This window comes from Phyllostomus hastatus, unplaced genomic scaffold (assembly GCF_019186645.2).
Source record: "Phyllostomus hastatus isolate PE091 unplaced genomic scaffold, TTU_PhHast_1.1 phas_scaffold_129, whole genome shotgun sequence".
Taxonomy (NCBI): Eukaryota; Metazoa; Chordata; class Mammalia; order Chiroptera; family Phyllostomidae; genus Phyllostomus; species Phyllostomus hastatus.
The window spans coordinates 12,336,103-12,362,870 of NW_025334009.1; the positions used below are offsets into that span (position 1 = coordinate 12,336,103).

Genomic DNA, 26,768 nt, shown 5'->3' on the forward strand with positions numbered 1-26,768 from the left:
AATGTGTGATGTTCCAAATTCATGCTCTTGCCCAGTCTAAAATAGACACCAATGCTAGAGCTCAATGAAGAGAATGTGCCCCAAAATATAGAAACACCCACGTTCTACAAACCAATTTCATTTTTGAACAAGGAGAAAAACATTCTAAACACAATACTAAAAAATCAAATAAATCTATGTATTGAAATAATTATGTTCCTTGGCCAAAAGGGTTTATTCTAGGAACAAAGACCATTATTTACATGGTTCTTTCTTTCTTTCTTTCTTTCTTTCTTTCTTTCTTTCTTTCTTTCTTTCTTTCTTTCTTTCTTTCTTTCTTTCTTTCTTTCTTTCTTTCTTTCTCTCTCTCTCTTTCTCTTTCTTTTTCTTTCTTTCTTTCTCTTTCCTTCTTTCCTCTCTCTCTCCTTCCTTTCCTTCTTTCCTTCCTTCCTTCCTTCCTTCCTTCCTTCCTTCCTTCCTTCCTTCCTTCCTTCCCTTCCTTCCTTCCCTCCCTCTTTCTCTCTTTCTTTCTTTCCCTCCCCATGGCAGACTGTTAGGCTGTGTACCCAACTTCCAGCTTTCGCTTCTCTTCTTCTTACAAAACCTCCATTTTGTTTGGAATAGCCCTGTGTCCAACTTTCCTTATATGCCAGTGACTGCATGCCACAGTTCTGGCCAGCGAAATAGACATGCAATGTAGATATCTCCAGGGAGTGGATTTCTTGATCTAAGAGAGAAGACTTGGTTAGTCCTGCCTTTCTCTTCGTCCTTCTGTTCTTGAGCATACACATGGTGTCTAAAGCTCCAGCAGTGCTCTTGCCAACTCAAGACAATAAACAGGAGGACATAAGCCAGCAGGCCAAGGTGCCCAAGGAGAGGAAAGGAAGATTCAGATGGCTTTGCTCATTCTCGAGCCAAGGCCAAGGACGTCCTACCTCCAGACCTCCTGCTACCTGAGAACAACAAACCTGTATTGGTTTAAATGACTGCAAGTTGGCTTTTCGGTTACTTTTAGTCAAAATGATCTTTTAACTCATATAGCTGATATCTTTAACTGGGATGGCACATATATGCTACACTCCCATGGGTGTATGCAGATTTTCGACAAAACCAAAATATTATTTCAGGAAAGTAGATTGCTGTAAAATGTTGAAACCTGAAGAGACTGAGACTCAGAGAGGCTGCCTGTCCACAGTCATGCTGACAGTAAGTGGCGAAGTCAGGAGTCAAATCCAGGTCTTTCAAGATTCCATGATTTATGCTCATGCCCTGTTCACGGTGCTGCGTCACAGGGTGCGCCTGCTGACTGCTGTCACATCCCTTGGTCTAATGGAGATCGGGGGATCCCTCACCACCGCCCCTCAGAGACCACACCCTAGAGGAATAATACTCTCTCCTGGGCTTAGCGGCCATGGTCTCACTTCCTGTCAAAGTTGCACGCCCATCAACTTTGTTGGCAACACATTGCCTGTCTTACTTGGATACTTCTGTAAGAGCCGCTTTGTAATATCCCCTATCAGCACTCTTCAGTACTAGTCATTCTCCCAACCAGAGATGGGACTGTGTTCTGTATGTTTGAGGAGCGTGGCTGCTCAATGCTTGGGACAGACTGAGAGAAGGGGAAGCCAAGGATAAAGACAAGGTTACACCTGCAGAGGCTGGATCCTGCAGGACCTCAGAGGCCTTGGTAAGGACATCAGATTCATTCTCAGTGTGTTGTAAAGTCATTGCCCAATGTTGAGTGAGCTGTATGTTAATGGAGGATTGTGCTGGTTTATGTGTGGAGGAAGGGTGAGCACTCTGTAGCTGGATGATGGCTTGAGCCAGGCCATGGCAATGCAAATGGTAAGAAGAGGCGTGTTTGGAACATGTTGTGAAGTAGAGTCAACAAGATTTCTCAGTGGGCTGGATGTTGGGTGTGAGAAGAGAGGAATCAAGGATGAATCCAAGGCTTTTGAGTCCAGTGGCCATTGGAGAAATGGCCATTTACTGGGATGGTGGACAGGGGGAAGAAGTGTGTTTGATGGAAGGAGGGGATGAATATCGGGCGACTGGTTTTGATGGGTTACTATTGTGTTGACTTTAGATATCCATGTGGAGATGTAGGGAGACTTGAAGTCTCCTAAACCTACAGCCCTAAGCACCACATCAAACTGTAAGCCAGAGGCCAGATGGCAAGGTACCAGAGTGAACTGTATGAATGATGAGATAGGGTTGAAGATGAAAACAAAGATTAATCAGGAATGGAAAACACCCTGAAATTCCAGCTCTTCAATCTCAATCTCATGGTGTTCCCGACGAATTTACTGATGTGAATTCTTGGTAGCATATTGCTGTTGCTCCTCAATATGTTACCGAGAAGATGAGTATGTTTGTTTGTTTGGTTAATTGTCTTAGCCTGAAACATGTACTGATTCTATTTTAATGCAGACAATAGACGGCACTGCTCCCCTTCAAGATTTTCTCCAAAACAAACAAAAACTACAGAAATGCACATCAACAATGTTGTTATGCAGCACGGTAATGTAACCAATGGCAAAGGGCTCTGGGGAGCTCACCGCCCAAGATGGTCAAGCTGCCTGGGTCTGAATCCTGGTTTTGGTTCCCGATAGCTCTTTTAGCCTCTTCATGAATGGAAAACATTGGCTGTTGAGATAATTGAAGCAGCCAATCTCTGTAAAGCTCTTAGCACACAGTCTCATAGTCAGGACATAGTTCCAATCCAATACATATTAGCTGTTATTTCTTCAATTCACAAAAGCATGCAATGCAGACACACAAAGCCCGCTGACCCTGTATCTTTACACCCATGGACTGATAAACACATTATAGTAGGTCTCCATCTATGGTCCTTGCACACATATGCTATAGCAAATGCCTTAAATTTTCTCATTCCCTCACTGCCTGTCCTGCCTACCTTTGACTTCATAACATTCCTTTTCAATGCTTTTCAGGAATGGAAAGATTAGTTTCTTTTTCTTCCAAGAGCTGGCTGTTACTACGGATGCCTGCCATGGTTCACAGCTGGCTGTCCTCCTGAGTGAGTGACAAATACTCTCAGTAAATCACTTTCTCTAAAAATAGACCACCCCAAGGATCTTTCATTCTCATTTCCATACACCTTAAAAGAAAATAAAAATTCCATTCTTTTTAGAGACTTCCTGCTAATCTATCCCAAGCAATGTGGCTCGGTAGAATGCACAAATCTCTCCCATTTTGCAAAATGCCCTAGTTTTGCCTCATCTGTTTGTTGGATTTGTATAAAATAGAAATGTAAGGCTGACAGATTTCTCCTGATTCTGCCAGCTGAATGTTCATTCTGTTTGGCTTTAGGGAGCCTTTTACACAGAGTACTTTACCTTGATGATTTAGCATGTGACTTGCCTTCTTGATTTCTTCCTCCAGATGCACGTGAATGAATTGAGTGGGTACAAGATACCTCCCAAGTCATAGTCACTGTGTAAAAGCAGGTGAATTGCTCTCCATACTACAAGCCAACTAAACTTTTTAAAATTCTCACCTGAGGATATATTTATTGATTTTTTTTATGGGAGAGAGAGAGAGACATTGATGTGAAAGAGAAACGTTGATCAGTTGCCTCCTATAAGCACCCAGACTGGGTATGGAACCCTCAACTTTAATGTGCACTGACCAAGGATGGAACCCATGATCCTTTGGTGTATGGGATGATGCTCTGACCAACTCAGCTGCTCAGCCAGGGCTACAAGCCAACTAAAGTTTTGATGGACACTATTTCCCAAGAGTTCACTTGGCTTTCTGGGTCAAGGTCCCCTCAGTTCACATCATCTATACTGCTGCAATGCAAGTTTATGGCAATAAATACATACTAAGTAAAATAAAAAATAACAACACAACAACACTTGGAATGCACTGTATACTGGAAAAATTAACTCTCTTGGTCCAAGGCTAATGGAGCCTGAACATGAATTGGATTTATCTTCTTACAACCTTAACACATAAACCAACTAAATTCTGATTTGGATCACTCTGCTTCCATGATTTGGATTGGAAAGAGGCAGCCGATAAAGATCTTAAGTCCAAATTGTTAACAGCTCCTCTAAAGTCTGTCTTGGCACACTCACTCCGGATCTCCCCACGGGAGAGCACTGCATCTGGAAGAGTGCAGGAAACATGTCAGATCTATATTTATATCCTAGATGCCATTCAGTCAAATTGAGGGCAATGAATTTTGCAAATCTCATGCAGGTGACTTTGATATCATTCCCTAGACAGAGGTAGTTCCTATCTACATTAGTGTCATTATTGTCTTTATCATAATCGTCATCATCATTACTATTAATATTTCCAACCATAGTATGTGAAGTAAGGAAACCATGATATTTTGCACTGATACACACACACACACACACACACACACACACACACACTCATTTAGGTACCTACAATGGCAAGTATTGGAAATCCCAGAGTCAACCTGGTTGAAACAATCAGGATATTGCCTGACATAACAAGAGGTGTAATGCAGAGACACTGGAGATGGATAATTCAGCAGCAGAATGACATCACGAAAGAGTCAAGTTCTTTCCATCAATTTACTTTGTCTTCCTCATCTCGGCCTTACAGCTGGCTTCCCTCGTGCTCTACAATGGCCACCTGTTTGCAAATATCCAGCAGCAGAAGGGTCATGGCACCTTCCAGTGTGTCTGTTCTTATCAGCCTGAACACCTTTCTCAGACTTCTCATCAGATTTCCTTTCTCTCATTGGCCAAAATTGTGACACGTTCTTTCTCAGCCAATCACTGGTGAGAAAAATGAAGCCAGCATATTTAGCTTAGACCAATCAGGATTTACCTCTTTGGGACATAGGTTGAGAAAAATGTTTCCTGAAGAGCATGGCTATAAAGAGAAGGGTAGAGACCCCAGAGCAGTATCAGCATTTTATAAGAAAGAAGAAAGGAGGAATTGGCTCTGGGATTGGCAACCAACAGTGTCTCCTAAACATGTAGAGACCTTGGTGGGGAACAACTGGACAAGTGGTAGGCAAAGAGGCATTGAAAGAGGAACAAGGGGAGACGATGTGAAAGAAGAAGACAGGAAAGATTTAGGAAGCAAGAGTACGTAATTCCCTCCCCTGGAGTGGGGGCAGAGCCTGTGACTATGGTGGGATGGTCACTCCCCCGGTTAGGTTTTATTACATAAGAAGGTGAGGGGAAATCACTCTGGGGATTACCATGTTATATAAAACTCCGTCTTAGCAGACTGGAGTGAGATTGTCCTATTGGCCTTCAAGATGTAAGCTTCCGTGTTATGAGCGGAGGCTGGCCATGTGGCAAGGACTTGAGATGGCCTCGAGTTACCGAGAGCATCCCTGGCAGTTAGTGAGAAAGTGGGGACCTCAACTATACTGCGGCAAAGAACTGAATTTTTCCAGCAACCAGTGAGCTTGGAGGAGGACCCCGAGCCTCAGATGAGATTGCAGTGTTGGCTGATACCTTAATTTCCTTCTGGTAAGATTCTAAGCAAAGGGGCCCTCTGGCTTGTACCTAGACTTCTGACCCACAGACACTGTGGGATAATAAATACATGTTGTGTTAAGGTGGTAAATTTGTGGCATTTTGTCATGCAGCCATAGAAACTAATACATCCAGTGTGGACTATTGGATGTGGGAAATAAACTTATTCTTCCTGTCAAGATGTTTAGCTTCAGTGGTTCACAGCAGCTAGCATTACCTTAACTAAATACAATGGCATTAATGAGGTGGCTCATCTAAAGGCAATAAATGCCCCGTCAAATGTGCAGGGACTGTCGCCTCTGGAAATCCTGTCCTAGAGATGCTCTGGCACTGGCCCACAGCACAGTGATACCTGCTAATGAAATGGCATTCTGAACAGCCATGACATATTAGTTGTCACCTCCAAATTACAACCCTTTTCATTTACGGGATCTGGCTTGCTCCAATTCATTAGAATCTGGACCAGATACATAAAGCACGATACCTCAGAGACCATCAAGGCTGTCTGGCACATTTACGCAGTACAAAAGGCCATCTATTCCTGGCAGGACCTAAGAATTTTCTTTTCATTTCCTTCCTTCCTTCCTTCCTTCCTTCCTTCCTTCCTTCCTTCCTTCCTTCCTTCCTTCCTTCCTTCCCTCTCTCTCTCTCTCTCTTTCTTTCTTTCTTTCTTTCTTTCTTTCTTTCTTTCTTTCTTTCTTTCTTTCTTTCTTTCTTTCTTTCTTTCTCTCTTTCCTTCTTTCTCTCTCTCTCCCTCTCCCCCTCCCCTCCCTCTCTCTCTCTCAGTCTCCCCCTCTCTTTCTTCTTTTTTTTTTTTTTTTACCAAAACGAACACCAACATCTACTCTACTCAAATAGGGAAGTGGGATTCTAGTCTTTTTCAGCCTTAAAATGTCATATCACTTTTTGAAGAAAGCCAGTGGCTCTCACATACGCGAACATATAGATAATTCCAGGTACTGGGAATGTATATGCTTTCTCTTTGGATGTTTCCTATACCCTGAAAAGAAGGTGTGAACTAAAAGGGGACTATGTATAAGTTCAGTGACCCGAAGCGACCTCACAGGGTGATCTGATTATGAAATCCTGGCTGGGCAGGTCTGCGGTGGGCAGTCAGGTCCCAGGTCTGTAAACGGTTTTTACCTTAAGCAAGCCCTGTCCCTTCTTGTTCATCTAGGTGAACACAAACCTCAGAAACGGCCAGAAGTAATCCTCTCCCAGACCCCTTGGAGGCGTAACCACCCTCCAGGGAGCATATGATCGTCTTAACTACGCTGTAACTCAACCAGAGGGATTTGCCCACCTTGCTTCCTCCCAGTTTCCAGGGTTCCCTCCTAAATTCCAAATGTATGAAAAGAAACTGCAAAACTGTCCTTCTGCAGAGAGTTTGAGACCTTGCTTCTCAACACGTCATCAGTTTGGCTCAAATAAACTCGTAAAAATTCCCTGCAGGTTTTGACATTCTTATGTCAACAAAAGTAATATGTATCTTGCTTTATTGATGAGGAACTTGAGGCTTCTTAGTGTTTCAAAAATTCATTCCTAGGCATTGACCAATAGTAACCAGTTTTTGATATGATCAGTATACTTATTGGATCTTTCTGAAGATATCAATTAGAAAGTTCTAAAACTTATTCATAATCCTTGTGTAATCTCTCATTTCTCTGGATTTGTTTATTTGGTTTGTGAACACTGGTCCTTTCTATTTATGCTCTAGTTGTCCATTCTTATTAACGTGTGTAGAATTAGCCTGGTCCTACAGGTGCTGGGGTGAGTTTTCTCTGCAGGCACAGCTCTGAGTCCAGCACTCCTTGAATCCAACTGCGTCAGAAGGCTGAAGGGCAGGAGACAGAGGGGAAGGAGGTTCCCAGGTGCCTGAAGGCAGCACCTGGACTCATCCGCTGCCCGTGGCTGCAGCTGTCCTGAGTCATCTCTACCCAAGTTCTTGACGCAGCCAGTGCAGGCTTCCTTGGGTCTCCTGCAGCTGGTATAACTATAGCTCTAATGTGACACACTTACTGTTTTTCCCTCCAGGTCCTTCCAGGTAGCTCTCTGCAGAGTTCTGAAAGGGATGCCACTGACTGCCTTTTCGTTAGTGGCTTTTAAAGGCATGAGCCTTTTTTGAACATAAGAAAACCTCTAGGAATGTGCTGGAAAAGGTAGGCTCATGCTATGCACGAACCAGCATGTGTCCCTGAATATGAAATTCCCAAGGAAATGCATAGATGGGAGCATCCCTTGTCCCCCCCATGGCCATCTGCCCCTTTCTTTCCAGAGGAGACAGAGCCTGGCTTTCACAAGCCAGTGTGGCTCTAAAGGGCAGGCACAGCAACCTTTCCAGAGGCTTGATTTCTAGCTGTTTCAAAGGGAACACAAAAGACTGTTTGGCGGTTTGAGCAAGGTCATCTCAGCCATGTGATGCCAATCTCCTTTGCCTTCTTTATCCAAATCCACAGGAGACAGGGGATGTGGGGAAGGGGAGACAGTCTGGGACAACCCAGCGTGGTCCTGGCACATTCCTCCTTGCTGGCTGAACTCCTTCTGGCCATCTGTGGGGCGATGGAGGCTACGGCCAGAGCCCTAACATACACGCAGACCATCCTGAGTCAAGAGAACACCTGCAATTCTAGTTAATGCCATAAATTAAGAAGGTGGGTACCACATGCACGCAGAGTAGGGAGCTACCTCCACAGCAGTGGTTCTCACCGTGTTCTTGGTGCCCACAGTATCCGCATCATCTGAACCTTTTTGGAACTGCAAAATCAGGCTGACCTCACAAAATCTGCGAGGTCAGAAACTCAGGGGGGCGGGCCCAGTAATCTGTGCTAACAGGCCCCCTGGATGATTCTGATGCACACTCAAGTTTTCAACCATTTGCTCTATGGCAGTCTCTGAAGGTCATCGTGAGGCTTCCTAACCCAACATAAATGCCTAAATGGGCCATCCTGTGGCTTAGAGTTGTAGTGCTCATTGTGTCATTGAGAGAAGAACTTAAACACTCTGGTCCTCAGTTTCTTCAACCCTTATATCACTAGATTGTCTGTGATGATGCCAAATGTTGCTTCCCCACTATATTTTGTATGCACTGGGATATGTTTTATGAATTTATTTTTTGGAGAGAGGGGAAGGGACAGAGAAAGAGAGGGAAAGCAACATTGATGTGCAAGAGAAACATTGATCAGCTGCCTCTCGCACGCCCCCAAACAGGGACCTGGCCTGTAACCTAGGCCCGTGCCCTGACTGGGAATCAAACCTGTGATGTTTCAGTTTGCAGGAGGACACTCAACCCACTGAGCTACACCAGTCAGGGGAAAAATATATTTTACATACACTCTCAAATAATTAACACAGATAACACAGGAACAAATGATCATTGGACAGTAGGTAAAAAGCTAGTACAATGTATCTACTTATATACCTCTTTGTCTGTTAAGCTATGTATCATCTATCTGAACCTGCAATATGGTAGCTCAGGTTGTGCAGTGAGATGAGCTGAATACGACACTTATCTGCTACTTCACATCTGTCCAATTGGGAAAACACCTCCTTTGCAGGAGGTGGTACAACGAAAGTCAAGTGTTCAGTGCCGAGTCTGGAACATAAAAGCTCCGAAAGGGCAGTCACTACTTGTTGCTTTCCTCCCTTGGACTGGAACATTATCCTCACCCTCTTTTTAACTGCATTAACCCCTTCCCTTACCCATTCTCCCCAATATTTATCAAAGCACTTGAGCATGAGTGCCCACATTTTGCGTGGGGCTGTGTAAGGCACAGAATTGTCAGTGGCTGGTCAAAGCCCACGACACCTAGAGGTGTAATCCAGGCTGATTGATCCAGGCGCCAATTCCAGGTCTGGGCTTTGGTCTGTCCATGATGCGGGGTCAATACATGGCTTTTCCACCACCTGTGACAAGGGCCGGCTAGGGGCCTCCTGGCCAGAAGGAATGTGTATTGTTTTGGGAATGGCTTGTAACTCTCTCCTTATCTTCTTTTGGAATTGGCTTCCTGTCCTGTGACTGCTTCTTGACCTTTTCCTTCTGCACGTGCATGCTGATGTAATGTAGCTCTGGGTCACATGTAGGTTTGTGCAACCTGGACCCGTGCTGCCTTTTTCTGGGACCCCATAAACCCAGCCTGCGACTGGAAGAGGTGTGGTCTCTCTTCTCTTGCACTGACCCGCCACCAACGGTGCACTCCTTTGTAATGCCAATCACAAATGGCATGTCCACATCTGCTAGTCTTCTGGGTGGGTGTTTTTTTTTTTAATGGAATATCATGAACACTTAAGCAGCTCCCTGGTTTGGGGCTCCCATGCTACACATAACCTCAAAGTCTGTTGGAGGAACTTTTCTAAAAACCCGTGACTGCATGTGAATCAGTTCAGCTAAAATCTGCCTAAGGGTCCTGAGTTAGTCACCCCACAGCCGCAGGTTTCTCAGGGGTCTTCATTCTAAGGTTAAAGAATGGCTGCATTCGAGGACAAGGTCAGTAACATTGTCTTGAAGGAGCAGGGCAGGTGGACCACTCGTCCTCCAGCCATTTCTGCATGTTAAATTGGCCAACCAAAACCCTACCTACCAAGTGCTGTCCTTCTCCATAAGTGTTGCTTTTTTTCTTTTTTTTTTGTGGGGGTGGGAGAGTGGGTAGAAGAGACCACTCCCTTCACCAGGACCCCTGGCCAAGTCTCCTTCTGTCGCACGATGCAGTGGTGCGTTAGGGGCCCACAACCAGTCCCTGTGGCCAGCAACTCATGTTTTCATTGGATGTCTATCAGACATTTTGCAAATGTAAGTGTCTTTTGTTGACTAAAAGTTTTTAGCAAACTTCCTCACTGTAGAGCATGGAAGAGGGAGGCAACTGCTGTGGCTGAAGCCGGGCAGGTAGAAACCGAGGTGGTGGGTGCTGTGTGGGGCCCCCAGCACCCATTGCCCAACTGCTTTGGTCTGCAGATCACTCTTTCTTCTAAGAATTGCCCTCAGCTAATGGGAACAATCCCCCCTGGGAAATTATGCAATCTGCCACCACAAATCAAACAAATGACTGTGGTCCAAAGATTGCTACAGAGTGACACAGTCCTACCATATTGCCCTGAGGCAGGGAGAGCCAGGTGCAGTCTGTGGATGGGGCCAGACTTTACCTGAGGCCACATCTTGTTTTGCCCCATCTCCTGTCCTACCATCCTTCCTTCTTCCTTGTAGGTTTCTCCTGAGAGCACAGCCTCAATGAATTACATGCTCTGAACCTCAGGCTCTGCTTCTAGAGACTTCAACTTATGGTGAAGGATAAAGGAATGATAAAAGAAAAAATGAACTCAGTACCTTCTGTAGCTACAGCGACTTTGTACTCGGGAAGAAGAATTTCTCAAAGTTGGACCTCTATGTCTTGATGAGCATGACTCTGTTTCTCCTCCTACTTTCTTTTCTCTCTTTTTCTCCTCTCTTCTTTCCCTCCTTCCCTCCTTCCTAACTTTCCTTCCCCCTTTCCTTCCTTCCTTCCTCCCTCCCTCCCTTCCTTCCTTCCTTTCTCCCTTCCTTCCTGACATATTGTCATAGATGTTACTAGAATAGTCTTACTACAAAGCTTAAACTGGCAGGTATCGTTTTAATCTGAGCACTGGGTGAGATCTACACTGATGCTCCCTTCACCAGCCTTTGCCTGTCTCCCAGCTGCTGTCCAGAAGCCTGGAAACCAGGTACCTGGGCTCTGAGTGCTGGGTGCAGGGTCTCTATGCAGCTGTCCAACCAGGCTATGGACAAACTTGCAAGTCAATTTCCAATTAAGAACCGGAAAGCGTCCTGCCACAAAACTAGATGGCTTGGCATTTTGCTCTTGGCTCCTGAAATACAAGTGTAAAATGTCTCCCATCTTCAATCCCATGATGTGTTACAAATTAAAAGTATCAGGTTTTTGACTTCCTGCTGCCTGTGAAAGTCACCTTATGGATAGTCTATGATAGGAACTTGGCCAAAATAATTCTACCCACAAGCACAGATGCAACAATGTGTATTGCTTTCTGAGACCAGTTCATAAAATTGCTAAAATTCTAGGACACTGGGATTAGCAGGAGGAGGTTGAGGATATTCCTTTTGCAAGAAAGGCCATCAACAGGGATTAAGGATCTGCATGTTTGAGAGGTGGCAGTGGGCTGAGCTGTGGTTTGACGCGAAGCCTCTTTCCCTTATATCATATTCTTTCTTGTATTCATCAGAAGAACCATAAACTGTGTGTGTTACCATATTTTGCTGTATATAATGTGCACCCACATTTTTGTGTGTTTTATACATGGGATTATTATTCCCATGGTATGCAATCATTGTACCTATGTGTAACACGCACCCTTATTTTTCCCTCAACAATTTGGACAAAAAAGTGTGCCTTATACACGGCAAAATACAGTAATTTTGTAAGCAGGATGTTTGTTTCTTTTTGCACACACCTCCCCGCCGCCCTTATTGCATTGTCCAATTTATTTGTGGACATGTCACTTACAGGCGATACACTACCTAGAAGAGATCGAAAAAAATTCACTCCATAAAATGTTATTCAGAAAGTCAGCCCCATTGGGGATAATCACCAGTAAATTGATCAACATATCAAGCATCCAGTAAAAATGTATTAATGAAACAAATGAAATCAGCAACTTCAGCTTACTCAATTTGCCTTTTAAATAAGAATTAAGGAATAGCAAACCTATCAGGAAAACTCAGCAACTGACTTATAAAAAATTCAGCCAAGAGCTAGGAAATGTAAATAAAAAGTCTGATCAATCACTAGCAGACAAATCACTATGTAAAAACCCAAACCAAAACAAACAAAAAACACTAAAAAAACAAATATCTTCTATTTATTTCCCTGATATTAGATTCCATTTCTATTTCATTTTAAGGAACATGAAACTCCAACTAGTTTGATGATATTTCTTCTAATACGAAAGCAAATTACAAGTAGTAAATTAGAAGTTTCAAAGTACCTACAGAGAGGGAGGGTCTTTGTGTAGGGTGAGTTAGAAAAATTTAAAAATCATCCAGCAGTATGAAGTCATCAGTACAAGGGGAAAAAAAAAACTACAACATGCAAAAAGTTCAATAACTGGTGTTTAAAATGGTGATCCTGGGTAATCAGAAAAAGGAAATTACAAAACAGTGTAATTGCTTTGAAATTTACAAAGCATTTGCAGTTGTTATATATGAATGAAATTCCATGTGGCATATTCTGCATTTGAAAGCAGGAAAATATAAACCAGATTATAGGAAAGTTTGCAAGTAAAATTCCCAACAGGGAAATAAATGCTTGGAACATAAAAAGACATTGTTCTCTGTTACCAGAAAGGCTTGACTCCCTGGGATGACTCCTTTCTTGGGCATCCTTGCCTGACAAGGTTTCCCTGGACTTTTTTTTGTGTGTGTGTGATGAAAAGAACTCATTTCCCTGAAAATAAGGAACTCCAAGAAAATGTTTCTGGAAGAAAAGTAGTGACTAACTTTGCATAGTAATAATAATGTGTTATCAAAAAATTATTTTTATCACTTTTTAATCATGAACCTCATTGAAAAGATGCATTGCATTTGTACCATGTGATTTTTGCCATTTTTCCAAGGAACTTCATTTCAAATTTCTGAATGAAACTCAGTAGGAAAATATTGTTCAATGAACAGGGATCCAAGTTGTAACTGACTATTTTGTATGTACATCCAAGTCACATATACCCCACTAAATGAAACTTTGGTTCACTGCCTGCTGAAAAGATATAGTTAATCAGTTTAAAAATCTCATTAAGTTGATTAAACTCCAGGGTGGGGACTTTCATTGTACTTTTAGAAAAAAAATTAATCAGGAAAAGTTAATTAATTAGAGGAGGAAATAGATCTCTGCCAAAACTATGAGCAAGGAACTTTCTCTATTATAGAAATAATAACTATCATTTACCAGAAAGACTCTCTAACTGAAGGAAATCAGTTCAATCCAAGGTTTTTTTCCTTGACCCTCACCTGGTTTTAAATTTGAGGGAGAGAGGCTTATGCTAATGAAAGCCAAACATCAAAGTATCTTCTTGATGGATGCGTCTGGTCCTTGTTGCCATCTCCATGCCACATAAGGAGACAGGAATGGACATTACTGTGACTCACGACCAATCCTTCTAACTACGGGTTGGCTGTCTGACAACCGGAATGGACCAAACAGCACAGCAGAGAACAGCTTCAGTGAAGCCTGGTGGTCACCGTCTGAATTCTTGATGACTTTGTTTCTACCTCACTCCATCCTGCTTCTTGTTTTCTTCGCTGCTAGCACTGGCTCTTACACTCACTTGCCTTCTCACCCCGCCCTTTGAGATTTCCTTGTCTCCTTGTTTCTCTCACCTTCCTATTCAACTATTCTGGCCATTGACTCTAACTGCACAGTCTCTGGCCGGGTAAGGGCCCTCGTAGCTGAACCCAGCATCCACCCCTGTGCAATCTCTGTGAAGCAGGCTCCCTGAGGAAGAACCGGGCACTCCTATGTGTCTTTGAAAGTCCTCTCGTGCACACGTTTCTTCTCTTCCTTCCCATTTGCCCTCTGTCGTTTTCTTATGACTGATTTATTCCCCCCACCCCCTCTGAGGCTCTCTCTGTAACAATTCGTCCTTCACTTCACTATTACAATGTTAACGGCTCCTCTTATCCTCGCCCTCCAAAGTGGAAATGATAAGCACTGCTGTTTAACTCTCCTGATTGTGAATCCAAATCTAAGGGACCAATGTTATATAAGTGTAGAGAACTACATGAAAGGTGTTCACGGGGCAGAAGCACCTGGGACTCCTGCCAGCGAGAGTGATGGTGAGAGGAGGTGAGGAGGTAAGGAGGGAGGTCCCAGGGCTGTCCTCCGATGGCTCATCCAGGGAGGTTGCAAAGATGCAAATGAAATGGGTCATTTTCTGGTGAAACACAAGTTAACCAACCTGACTTGAGCAAACTTAGAAAAAATAAAATTAAAAAATGGGAAATTTTCAAAGTTCATTTAAAAATAAGTGCTAGGATTAGTTACTATTGACATTTTTTAAACATTCAAAGAAGAGATATGGGTTCTATAAACCGTTCCATGGAAAAAGCAGAAACAAACAAAAACATCCATGGAATATTCCCAAATCGATTTTTTAAACTGGCATATCCTTCAAAATAAAATCTGACCAAGGACACAAAGTTACAGTCATAGAACAATCTCCTTATGTATATAGATGTAAAAATAATACAGTATTGGCAATCAAAACCTGGCAGTTTATTAAAAGAAAATCCCCATGGCCAAGTAGGACCTGTTCCAGGAATGTAAGAAGAGTTTAATATTAGGCTATCTATTAATATAATCCATCACGCAAAGAGGCCAAAACACCACCCCCATCACATGATTACCTTAATACTTGCCAAAAAGTCATTTTAAACAATTTCACATCCATTCCTGATGGAAAGTCTTAGTAAGCGAAGAACATTACCCTTCTTTTACACAAGAAGGACTGTCTCAATGTAATTGTAGCATGAGCGGGAAGTCTGGATTTTGTGTAAAAGGGGGACGCAATGAATGATTTCATCGGAAATGGATTTGTCTTGAAGTTAAATTTTTAAAGCACCACGTTAGGTTTCTTGGGCTGAATGTCTAAATCTGCAGTGGCTTCCAGACTGGCTTGGAATATAGTGGAGCCGAGACCACTCCTTAGCACCAGCACCGCACAATGCGCACTGACAGACCGTGTGCACTTGCAGCAAAGCATCCGTGGCATTGAACTTGAGTCAGGCACCAGTTCAATGCCTCCGCTAATACTTAACCATATTTTGGAAATTCTAATATAATATAGCTTTGTCCCTACCTACTTTGTTCCTCCTCCGCTCCCCCCGAAAGGGAGAGAATGAGAGAAGCAAAATTATGATTGCGGATTGTATGATAATTTAGTCTAATAGCTAACATCTACTTATTATGCACCAGGCGCTATGGTAAGCACTTAGCACGTACTAAACTTAACCCTAATGACAGTGCTTCAGAAGGCATTCTTATGCTCACTTGACTGAACAAACAGTGGTGCTCAGGCAAGTAAAGGACAGAGGACTTGTTTGGTGGCACCCCAAAGTGGGATTTAGATATGGCTGTGTCTGACCCCAGAGCTGCGCTCTGAACCAGAAAGCCACACTATATTTCTTTACTAATGAATAAGAAATGTCATCTAAAGTATCTCGGATTACAAAATTAATATAAAGCAAATTCCCTACGTCAGCTATAACCTGTTAGAAAATTTAAGAGATCGTTCTTAGAGGTAGCCCAGAATATAAAATACCCAGGAAGGAGCTAACAGAGAATTGGGCAGGAGTTATTTGAAGAAAATTCTCAAGCATTTATGAATGGCACAGAAGACATTTCAGTAACTATCTAAAAATATATACTATGTTCTTGGATGGGAAATCTCATTTTTTGTAAAGAGCTCACTAAAATTACCTTAGAAGTTTGATGCAATTACTTTCAAAATATTATTTTTATAACTTGATGGAAAAACAAAAAGATGAGTTTGGCTAGATAAATCAATATTAAAACTCTCAGGAGGATACTATTATAAAGTTACAGTAATTAAAACATTATAATAGTAATGCAAAAGTACAAAGCATGAATAAAGGGAAACTCATTAGAAAGTAACAGATGATTCTAAAGGAGAACCTAGTACATATTATCATTTATTACATAATAAACGTAACATTTCAAGTAAGTGAAAGAATAAATTATTCAACAAATGATTTTAGAAATATTATTTCAAAAATTAGATTTTTTTCATACCACATATCAACATAAATTCTAGATGGGTTAAAGTGATAAAAGTGAAAATACATATTACAGATCTAAAAAAATATTGGTTAATATTTAATCTGCTCCTCTGGTGGGGAAGACCTTTCTAAATATAAATCAAAAGAAGAAGCCATAGCTTCTGTGTTCATAGCTGAACACATTTGTGACATTTAGCAACATAAGAAAGAAATTTTCTATGTTGAAAATGTAATAAAATTGAAAACAAATTTTAATTTGGGGAAATGTTAGCAACAGATGTGAAAGATCATGGTTTTAATATTTATAAAGAGTTCTAAAAAATCAATAGGAAACGGATGAATGCTCTATTAAAATGTACAAGGACATGAATAGGTAATTCACAAAAGAAAAAGGGCAAATAATTTGAAAAATATGAAAAACAATTCTCTTCAGTGAATAAATGTAATTAAAACAGTAAGAAAATTCAATACATCTTTGTCCTTCAAATTTGCTGACTGAAATGGCTATCATACTTCAACTCAATAAAAAACAAAACAAAACAAAACAAAACAAAAAACAATTAAGAGTGGACAAAGGCCTTGAATGGACATTTCTGCAAAGAAGATATACAAGTGGCTGATAAACATACGAAAGGATGCTCAACATCACTAATCACTAGGGAAATGCAAATCAAACTCTAAGTGAGATAACATTTCACACTCATTAGGATCTAAAAATTAGACAACTGTAAGTGTTGGTGAGCATGCAGGGAAACTGGAAGGCTTTTGAAATGCTGATGGGAATCTAAAATGGGGCTGCCACTGTGAAAACCAGAAGGATGACTCCTGAAAAAATTCAGCGTAGAATTACCATATAATCCAGCAATCCCACTTCCTGCTATCTACCTCCCCCCAAAAATGAAAGCAGAGACTTGAACAGATACTTGTACACCCAAGTTCATAGCAGTATTATTCACCATAGCCAAAAGGTCGGAGCGACCCAAGTGTCCACGGACAGATGAACGGATAAACAAAAGGTGGCATGTATCAGTACATACAGTCAAATATTATTCAGCCTGAAAAGAGGAGGAAATTTGAACACATAACACCGCAGGGATGGACCTGGAAGATTTGCGCTAAGTGAAAGAAGTCAGTGGCAAAGGGACAAATGTGACATGATTCCTCTCGCGTGAGGTATCTAGAGTGGTCAAGTTCATAGAGACAGAAAATGGAAAGGTGGGGACCGGGGGGGTGGGGAGGAGCAAGAGGAGGGTGGAGGGCAACTGTTTAATGGGGACAGAGTTCCAGTCCCGGGAGAAGTTCAGGAGATGGCTGGTGGTGATGACTGCACACAGTGTGAACGTACTTCATGCCGCAGAGCTGTACACTTCAAAATGGTTAAGGTGGCATGTTTTATGTCATGTCTATTTTACCACAAGTAAAAATAAATGTAGGGGGATTGAAACTGGTTGCCTGCATAGACTGGAGATCTGAAAAAGAAGGAGAGAATGAACTAGAAACAAGGACATAAGGTATTTCTCAGGTATTGTCTACCAACTCAGGTAGATAATAAAAGAAATCTTAGCATAGGCAGAAAATAAATAAATACGTTAGTAAATTAATTAACTAATTAATTCCCTGGGAATTCACAATCACAGACCTGCCTTCTCATAGATTTGGGGCTTAAACTTTGATATTGGAAGCCCCCCCCCCAAATGCAAAAGTAAGAAAATGAGGTTCTCAGTCAGTGAGACACTTGGCAGAAGAAAACACTCTGGAGTGGAATATATTATTGGAAGAACTTAGAGTATAAACATGTCCGTTCACTCCAAGTGGCTTTATCAATTTATTGCAACACCAATCAAAATCCTAGCAGGTATTTTTGTGGAAATGGACTAGCTGATTCTAAACTGCACATAGGAATGCCAAGGGTACAATATAACCACGACAGTTTTGAGAAAGCAGAGCAAAACTGGAAGACTTAATCTGCCAGATATCAAGACTTTTTCACAAAGCCTTTGCATTTAAGACTGTGCAGTACTGGTACAAGGACAGACGAACAGACCAGTGGGGCATTATAGAAATGGCCACATTAAGTCAGATATCTAGTCTCTGATTCATGGCAAAGCTGGTGGTGCAGTGCAATAATGATTCTTGACCCCTACCTAACACCATGCCAAGAAACTAATTCCTGGTGGATTATAGAACGATGTGTGAAAGGCAAAACAGAAAACATTTCTAAGGAATAATAGAGGAGAACACCTTCATGTCTTTGGCGTAGGCAAATATTTCATAAGTAGAACACAAAAGCACTGACAACCCTAAAGGGAGGGCATTATGAAACTGACGACATTAAATTAAAGTTTAGGTTGAGAAGAGAGAGGTAAGCCACACAGTAGAAGATATTTGCAGTACATTTACCTCTCACAGTAGCTGTATTCAGAACATGTAAAGAATTCTTACAAATGAAAAAGAAAAACAGATCACACAATAGAAAAACAGACAAACGACTTGAACAACTACTTCACAAAAGAAGACATTACAGTCATAAGAAACACAAAAACTGCTAAACTCAGTAGTCGTTGGTGAACTACAAATTAAAACCACAGTGTGCGACCACTAATCACCCATGAGACTGGCTAAAATGAGAAAGAGACAATGCCAAGTGTTGGTAGGACGAAGAGAAGGAGGAACTCGTATACATTGCTGGTGGGACTATGAGTTGGTAGAGCTATTTCAGAAAGTGGACAGTGTCTACCAAGGCTGAGACTATGTATGCCTTATACCCAGCAATGCTGCTCCAAGGTTTACACTCAAAAGAAGTGCTTGTCTAGCACTTCTGGAAGTTGTCTCGATTTTTTCCCCCTTTGCCCTCCTCCGCCCATCCCACCCCCTCACTACCACAGTCAATTCCCACACTGCTGTCCATGTCCATGGGTCATTCATTCATGTTCTTTGTCTAGTCCCTCTCCCTTCTTCCCACCATTGTGTCCCTCCCCTCTCCCCTCTGGTCACTTTCAGTCTGTCCCATGTTTCCATGACTCTGGTTCTATTTTGTTCATTAGTTTATTTTGTTCATTAGATTCCTCTTATAGGTGAGATCCTATGGTATTTCTTGATTTATGTGGTGGTTATACACAGCAGGAGTTTGTTGTTTTTAAGCTCATTAAGCTCTAGTCTATCAAGTATGGAATTTCTAGAATGATGTCATACTTCCATAAAAGGTTTATTAAGAAAAAAAAAGCTATGGTTGAATTCTTCTTGAGGGCACTGTGTCAGTGAGAATGAAAGACCTTAGAGGTGTTTATATCTAAACCTAGTAATTCTACTTCCCATGAAAATAAGCATAAATACATAAAAATATTGAAGGTACATGTTAATATTTTTTGATGCATGAAAGCTGAGAAAGAACCTAAATATGTAATCAAAAGAGACTGATGAAATAGATGTCGTGTAACAATGAAATAGCCTATTATGCCATCGTTAATATTCATGTTACTGAGTATTAACAGTGCAGGAAAACTGTTTATGTATAATATTAGGTGAAAAAAAGCACACTGTGCATTTGTGTATACACTATTCTAATTCTTTTACAAGCGTGCATGTATGTAAAAGTACAAATGTGTACAAAGGAAATCCGGCAAAAATTTTAACCACCGTTATGTTTGGTGGTTATGTGATAACTAATTTTTTTCTTTACATTTTAATGTGCTTTCGTTTTCTACACTGAGCACTTATTAGTTTTATAATCATGAAGACGATTTAGTAAGACACAGTCATCCTTGTAAATGCAGCTGCATCTGAATAACACCTAAGATTCTTGGGCAATGTGCATGGCAACAGCAGGTCACGTTTGCCAGAGCCATTTTTCGGATGGAAGTATAAATGGAAAATAAAGAAGAGACAGTCAATACAAACGATTCCTTCAAGTACCTGGGTTGGAGGGGAAAGGATCTTGCTTGCTTTGACATTCTACAATCTTTGCATCTAGACTAGTGTTTCTGAAACTTGGCTGCACAATGAAATAACTAAGGAAATATTTTAAAAAAATACTGATGCCTGAGAGCCTCACTCAGCCATTTCAATTTAACAGGTCAGGCCTACAGCCTGGACTCCTCAGGTGTTGTGAATAAAAAGCCAAGGTTACATTTTATTTAACCTTCTCTCCTGAGTACAAGTTAACTTTCTTAAAAATAGTTATATATATATATGTAATATATATAGTACTAATATAATAGTAATATATATATATATATATTGCACTGGACACAAAATAGGCAAATAGTTTGATGTCACAGAAACCTTTCCAGAGATGCAGGGGATGCCTTCACGGTTAGGGATTTCTTCTCCCTAGCTTGAACAGTGGTCCAGGTTCAGAGAAGACCATTCTGGAATGAGGGGGCCCCTTGTCCATGGTTCCAATAGGGCATTGGATGGCTACTATCGCCCTTTCAAAATCAAAGTCACATGTTGGTGAGTCTATCTATGGCTTAACTTCTTGGGCATGCAAAATAGCTAAGGTGAAATCTCACTGCAATCAACAGCATAATTAAAATTCCAAAGAGAGGTAAACTCAGTTATATTATTGAAATACCAGTTTTGATGACTGACCGAAATTCTTCCAATGATGGCATTTGGGGTTGGCTAGTGACAGAAGTCATTTAACTGGAAGCAGGAAGAGAATGTAAACAATGTTTTAAGTTTACACATGCTGGTAACACATTAGCCGCCTTGCATATGCTCAGGCCTTGCAAAAAAAAAATCATACCAGTTTAGCATTAGCACCCTCATTCTAGAGATTAGGAAGCTGAGGCTCAGAGAGGTTAGGCAACTTGCCCACGGCCACAAAGGTGCCGACTGATGAGCAGAGATTTGAATTCTCATCTATTTGACCTCAAAACCTAGAATCCCTTCATATAACCATAATGTGACGCTGGGTCATACAAGCACTGGCAAAAGGTATCAATAGCAAAACTTTATATTAGACACTAGTGAGATTTCTATGTTGTCGATAAGTCAGTAGGAGGAAAGACATTTATTGAATTAAGGGATGCTGAAATGTGAATTTTTTTCCCTAGTGTTCAATATTCTCCATGAAGCCCTTAGAAAATAAATGAGGTTGTGGTTTTTCTGGAATAGTCAGTGGGAAGACAGGGGGCTGAGGCTCATCAATAGCTCTCAAACTCTTTCAACTCAACTGATTTTATGGCAAAGACAATCATATAAACTACATTCCCACTTGTGTTTACAGGAATTTGCTCGGAGGAAATTGTACTGGGGTATCCAAAGTTCAAGACAGGGTTCTTAGGCAGGGTATGGCCAGAAACTAGTTGTGTAATCCTAGGCAAGCCACTGTCTCCCTCTGGGCCTGGATTTATGCAAGAAAGAGAATAATGGGGAATGTTTAAATAAACTTTGGAGGCTGGAGACACTTTATTGATCTGATATAAGCTAATGCTCCGTCCCCAGATGACGCACATAGGCATGTACCTGCACAATTTAGAATGCTTTGGTTGTTCACGGACCTTCCAAAGGCCATTCATGAACCCCCAAAGAATATACCGTATTTTTCTGACTGCAAGACGCAATCCCCCCTCAAATTTGGGAGGAAATGGGGGGGTGGTTCTTATAGTCCCAATGTAGCTTACCTGGCTCACTGTTGGGGAGGGGTGGCGGAGGAGCGGGGTCACAGGTTATTAAATATTTTGCTACAGTTTTTGCTTCAAAATTTTTTCCCTTATTTTCCTTCTCTAAAATGTAGGTGTGTCCTATGGTCCTAAAAATATGGTACTAACCCTTGATTTAAACACCTGGAATATGTGGTAATGGGATTGAACTCTTGTTTACAAAATGATCCCTTACCTCTTAGAGATGCGACCTGAAATAGTTATGGATGAAATAATTTGATGTCTGGAATTTGCTTTAAAATGGTCCAGTGCATGTGGAGAGGGGTAATAGATGACACATGATGGTCCATGAATTGATCATTGATGAGGCCAGGTGATTAGGTACATGATGTTTCTTCATACCGTTTTCTCTATTTTCGTGTATGTTGGAATTCTCCACCATAAAATAATTTTACACTGTAAAAATGATCTATAATTTAAAAATACCCAGAATAGATGATCATTAGTATTTCCAATTCTGATAGTCCATGATTTAGCATTCCAAAGAATTTGCATGGAAAGGTACTTCTGGAAACATTTGATGTGCTCAGGGCATTAAAACAGTGTCATTCCTCTTCTAACAAACCCTCTAGACTAAAGGGTTTGTGTGACCCCATTTTCCAGATGTTTCTGTGATGTTCCATTCAATTACTTCCATAAATATACTTTTGGAGAAAGGGCAGCAAAGCCAAAAGCAAAGAAGCTGGACAAGAATTGGCCTTCAATTATTTTGTGTGATAACGTGGCTCAGTTCACTTTCAAGTATTTCTTAAGAAGACCAAACTAACTGTTGTGAATAACTTCTGGTGATGCATAAAATACTTGGTTAGGACGTTGGATGAAACAGGGCGTGTAAAACAATTACCAAAGCAGGAGGGACAGTTGTGCTGTGGTTGAGAACTCAGACTCCAGAGCAGCGCCACCTGGGTCCCTGTCTTCGTGGTGTCGCTCAACTAACTCTGTGCGCTTGGGTAAGTCACCTGACCTTTCTGAGCTCCACTTCCTACCCAGAAAATGGAAAATACCAGCACCAGTGCCCTCAGAAGGTAATCGTGAAGAGTCAAGGTGTGCCTGATACATAGCCAGCGTTCAGTAGAAGATGCTCATCATTGTCCTCTCAGTTGTATAAATAGAAAACAGACAGAAAAAAGACATAAGTCAAGGATTGTCAGTAGTTGCCTATGGATTGTGGCCAATGGGCAATTTTCTTCTCTCCTTTATTTGTGTTTGGACTTCTCAAATTTGCTACTCTTATAATCAGAGGGAAAAAGTGTTATTAAAAAGGTATTTTTGAAGTGTTTCTTGAGAAAGTTTAGTGCCTGTGCTTGTCACACTCGGTATTTGGACAAATGGGCCACTTTAGAGGAGTGAGGTGGGATGGTCAGTAGTGTCTTGCTCACACTCTCCTCACCAGGCTCTCCTCTGTAGAAGGATTCTTGTCAATGCCAATGAGCCTTCCTCTGCCCCGCTTTCTCGCCACCCTGCCTCCTTATGACACACTCCTCCATACCAGAAGTTAGCCTGTGGGAGGAGCATGGACCCCTTGGAGAACATCACAAATGCTATGCCAAGAAAAATTCATTCAGGCACACTATTTTGTATTCAGTTTCCTGGGGTTCATGTCATTCCCATCCCACCCCCACCCCCTACCTCATGCATAGCCCATCACGACCAATTAAGAGCACCTAAGGCATGACAGCACATTTAGGAATGTATAAACACACTTCAGGCATGTTTGAGAAAAAGCGACGCGTACAAATCTGAAACCATAAGCCAGATAAATTGGTGGGTAATTACGGGTATTACACAGGTAGTTTTTGCTTTGCCACATAATTTACATGAGGGGATCTATAAATAGCAAGCTCATGCGGTGTGCTTGAATCATGCCGCTGTATGGCCAAATGCTAAGCCCTTTCCAGAACACACCTACTGCGGAGCAACAGGCCACTGTTCAAAAAGTTGAATGCCAGCCTCCCTCTTGAGTTTGGCTACATTCGTTTCTATAATAGCACTCGAGATGACCTTTGAAAGGGCCGCTAACTCATATCACTTAGGTGACTGCTGGTGAAGGGTGGACAGCGAGACGCCCCGAAAGTTAGGGTAGGAGGAAAGGTGGTGGGTGTATGCAGGCTGTGAGGCTGCTTTGGAGCGGCCCATTGGTGGCGAGACAGATGCCAGCTCCTTTTCGCAGGTAGGAAAAGGAGAAACATTGATTCCTGAGACTATACCAGGGTGGGCTCTAGGTCACCTCACCCATGCCTCACAGGAACTGGAAAGGGAGGCTTTGGCCCCTGTTTCCAACTGAGTTGTAATTGACACACATGCCCTAGGTCAAACATTTATCAGCAGCAATTAAAGTTAAAATAATGCAAAGCTCTCTGCCTTGGATAACCGTCTAACTTCTGGAGGCTGGGATATACACAATGCCTAGTGTCACTGAAACCGAGAGGCCCCGATCTTTGATTTTGCTCCCGCTGATGTGTCTGTGGCTTCCAGGGGTGTGTGGGGAGGGAGGGGACTTTTCTTTACCCCATCTGGCCTGCTGTCCAAACCAGTACCCCTCTTTCCTTCACTCTTAGGCAGGGACTCCCCCTCCCTCCACCCAAAAGGTGCTGGGGGAACTCACTGGGAGATCTGCATCCACAGCCAGGAACCTAGCACTTTTTAAAAAGCCATAAAACTACCAACTCCACCTTACAGTTTTCACTCCAAATGGCATCCCACTGCCAGCAGCGGCATTTTACTTGATCCTCTTCCAGGCTTTCCAAGCATGTGCCTGGCAGCCACAAGAGTTTCAGAGTAACAGCGACAGGCGAGGTGCAGCGGGATCGGTTTTGTGTATGTGTGCTAGTGTAACTCTCATGGAAGCAAATGAAAGTTCTTGGAGTATTAACTTCCACCAGAGGGGCATCGGCTTTCCTGCGATCGCGGCATTCCCCCGCATCACCTAGTTCTTCTAAACTAAGCGGTATCTGAAGTTAGGGATGAGCCCTGCTAAGCCAAGGGTCTATGAGACCCTTGGGACACAGGCCACTCTTTTCCCGCCCGCAGATGCCCTGTACGCGGTACGCGTCTGGGCACAAACAGGCAAAGAACAACCAAGCTACCACCACCCAAGAAATTGATCGATCTCTGAACCCAGAGTCCAGGGGAACTGCGTGTGCTCGTGGGGTGGAAGCCCGGCTAAGCCTTGCGTGTATGGGGGCGAGAAGGCTGGGTCCACTCACAAGGACGTGGTCCAGCACCGTTAGCAGAGAGTCCAGCCGGACATTCAAGTCCCAAGGGCGGCACGGTTCTTGAACCCTGGTCGACTGAGGGGCACGTCTCAGCCTCCCGCACCAGCGCCAGTTTAGGGGGAACAAAGGTGGACAGAGAGAGAGAGAGAGAGAAAAGGAGAGTTTTGTGTTCTCCTGGGGCAAGTGTGCGCGGTACCTTGGATTCCTGGCTGCTGGTGGATGCAGGAGAGGGTGGCTGCTCGGCGCTCGCTGCCTCCTTGGGCAGCCCGTCCACGCCGTCCTCGCGGGCGCCGCTCGGAGGGATCATCGTGGCGGCGCGGGAACGGTGTTGGGCTCTCGGGGGAACAGCCAGGCTCGCCTTCCTCTCCCGTGCGTCCTCTCCGCCGTGCGCTGGGTCGCTCAGCTGCGGGTTCCGGGGACTCCCATCCTCGCAGAGGAACCCACAGCCCTCCGCCGCCCTCACCCCCGCCCGGGCCCTGCCCACCGCCCGAACTCCGGCGGGTAAGGGAGAGCGCGCCCCGCCCCGCCGCGCACGCCGCCACCTCGCTGGCAATCCAACAGTCGTGACTGCCACCGGCAGCGGGTGAGCGGGCTCGGGCTCCGGCTTGCTTGCCCTGGAGGAGCGGGAGGCGGGGAGGCGGCTCCGGGCGGGGCTGCGCGGCCAATGCCAGGGTGGCGAGGGCAGGCAGAGGCCGCCACGGGAGAGAGCCAGCGCTGGGGGCTGGGCTCTCACTGCGCCGCGCCAGGTCGGGGTGAATCTTTAGAAGGAGTAGTGAAAATTCAGACCAAGCCCCAAGTGAACAGAAAACCCGTGCATGATTCAGCCCGGAGGGGACCACCTGCAACAACTCCCCCCTGCCTCACCCTAAGCAACAGCGGCTCCACGGGAGGCAGTGACTTAGCTAAGTTATTTATAGGGTTCAGTGACGAAGATCGGGAAGCAGAGCTGGGGTTCCCCCTATTCAGCTTTGGACTAAATCAGAGAGACAATGCAATGCGCTTGTGTCCTCACTTGGTTGTGCATTTCCGTGCTAACCCCCTTAACGCTTCTCATCCTGCTGAACCCTCAAGCCCACACTATTGGGCCAGGTACTGCCACTTCCATTTTATAAAAGAGACAACTGAGGTTTTGGGGAGGCTAAGTAATGTGCTGCAAGTCACTGAACTGCAAATGGTGGGGCTGGAATTGGAACCTATTTTGGCTTTCAAATCCATGCTTTTCGGAGTGTGGAGCTTCAGATGGAGGCCAGACCTTCATAGCGGTGGAGCCAGGACTGTTCACAGGGAGACAAGCCATTCTGCCTCAGTAGGTCTTTTGGGAACACAGACAGGACCCCGTCGCATCCGGGGCAGAAGGATCCAGTATTCTTTGAAAATACACCCTCTACCTAGGGAAAGGAAATGCACCCGGATATTTAAAAGACTTAAAACAATTAATGCAAAAACTCCCTCCTTAATTTTCTCACAGATCATTGTAAACTTAAGTTCATATGTTCCTTATTGACAGCAAATGTTTGCAAGACCAGCCTCACGGGTATGGCACCTGTGACATGAGGCACTTGGCTCCATGCTCTTCTTTCGCCATCTTGAAATTTTAAATGAGTTTTTCCACGAGGGGCCCTGCATTTTTATTTTGCGC

The 26,768-nt window shown here is 43.1% G+C and overlaps 1 protein-coding gene across 1 annotated transcript in view; it reads right to left on the bottom strand.

Annotated features, from left to right (window-relative positions):
* STAC (SH3 and cysteine rich domain) overlaps nt 1-25,613 on the bottom strand; it is a 119,250-nt gene extending 93,637 nt beyond the window's left edge. The window contains exon 1 of the mRNA XM_045857056.1: nt 25,326-25,613. Coding sequence (XP_045713012.1) covers nt 25,326-25,436 — 111 coding nt within the window. The 5' untranslated portion in view covers nt 25,437-25,613. The remainder of the gene's footprint in view (nt 1-25,325) is intronic.
* Nucleotides 25,614-26,768: the final 1,155 nt, after the last annotated feature.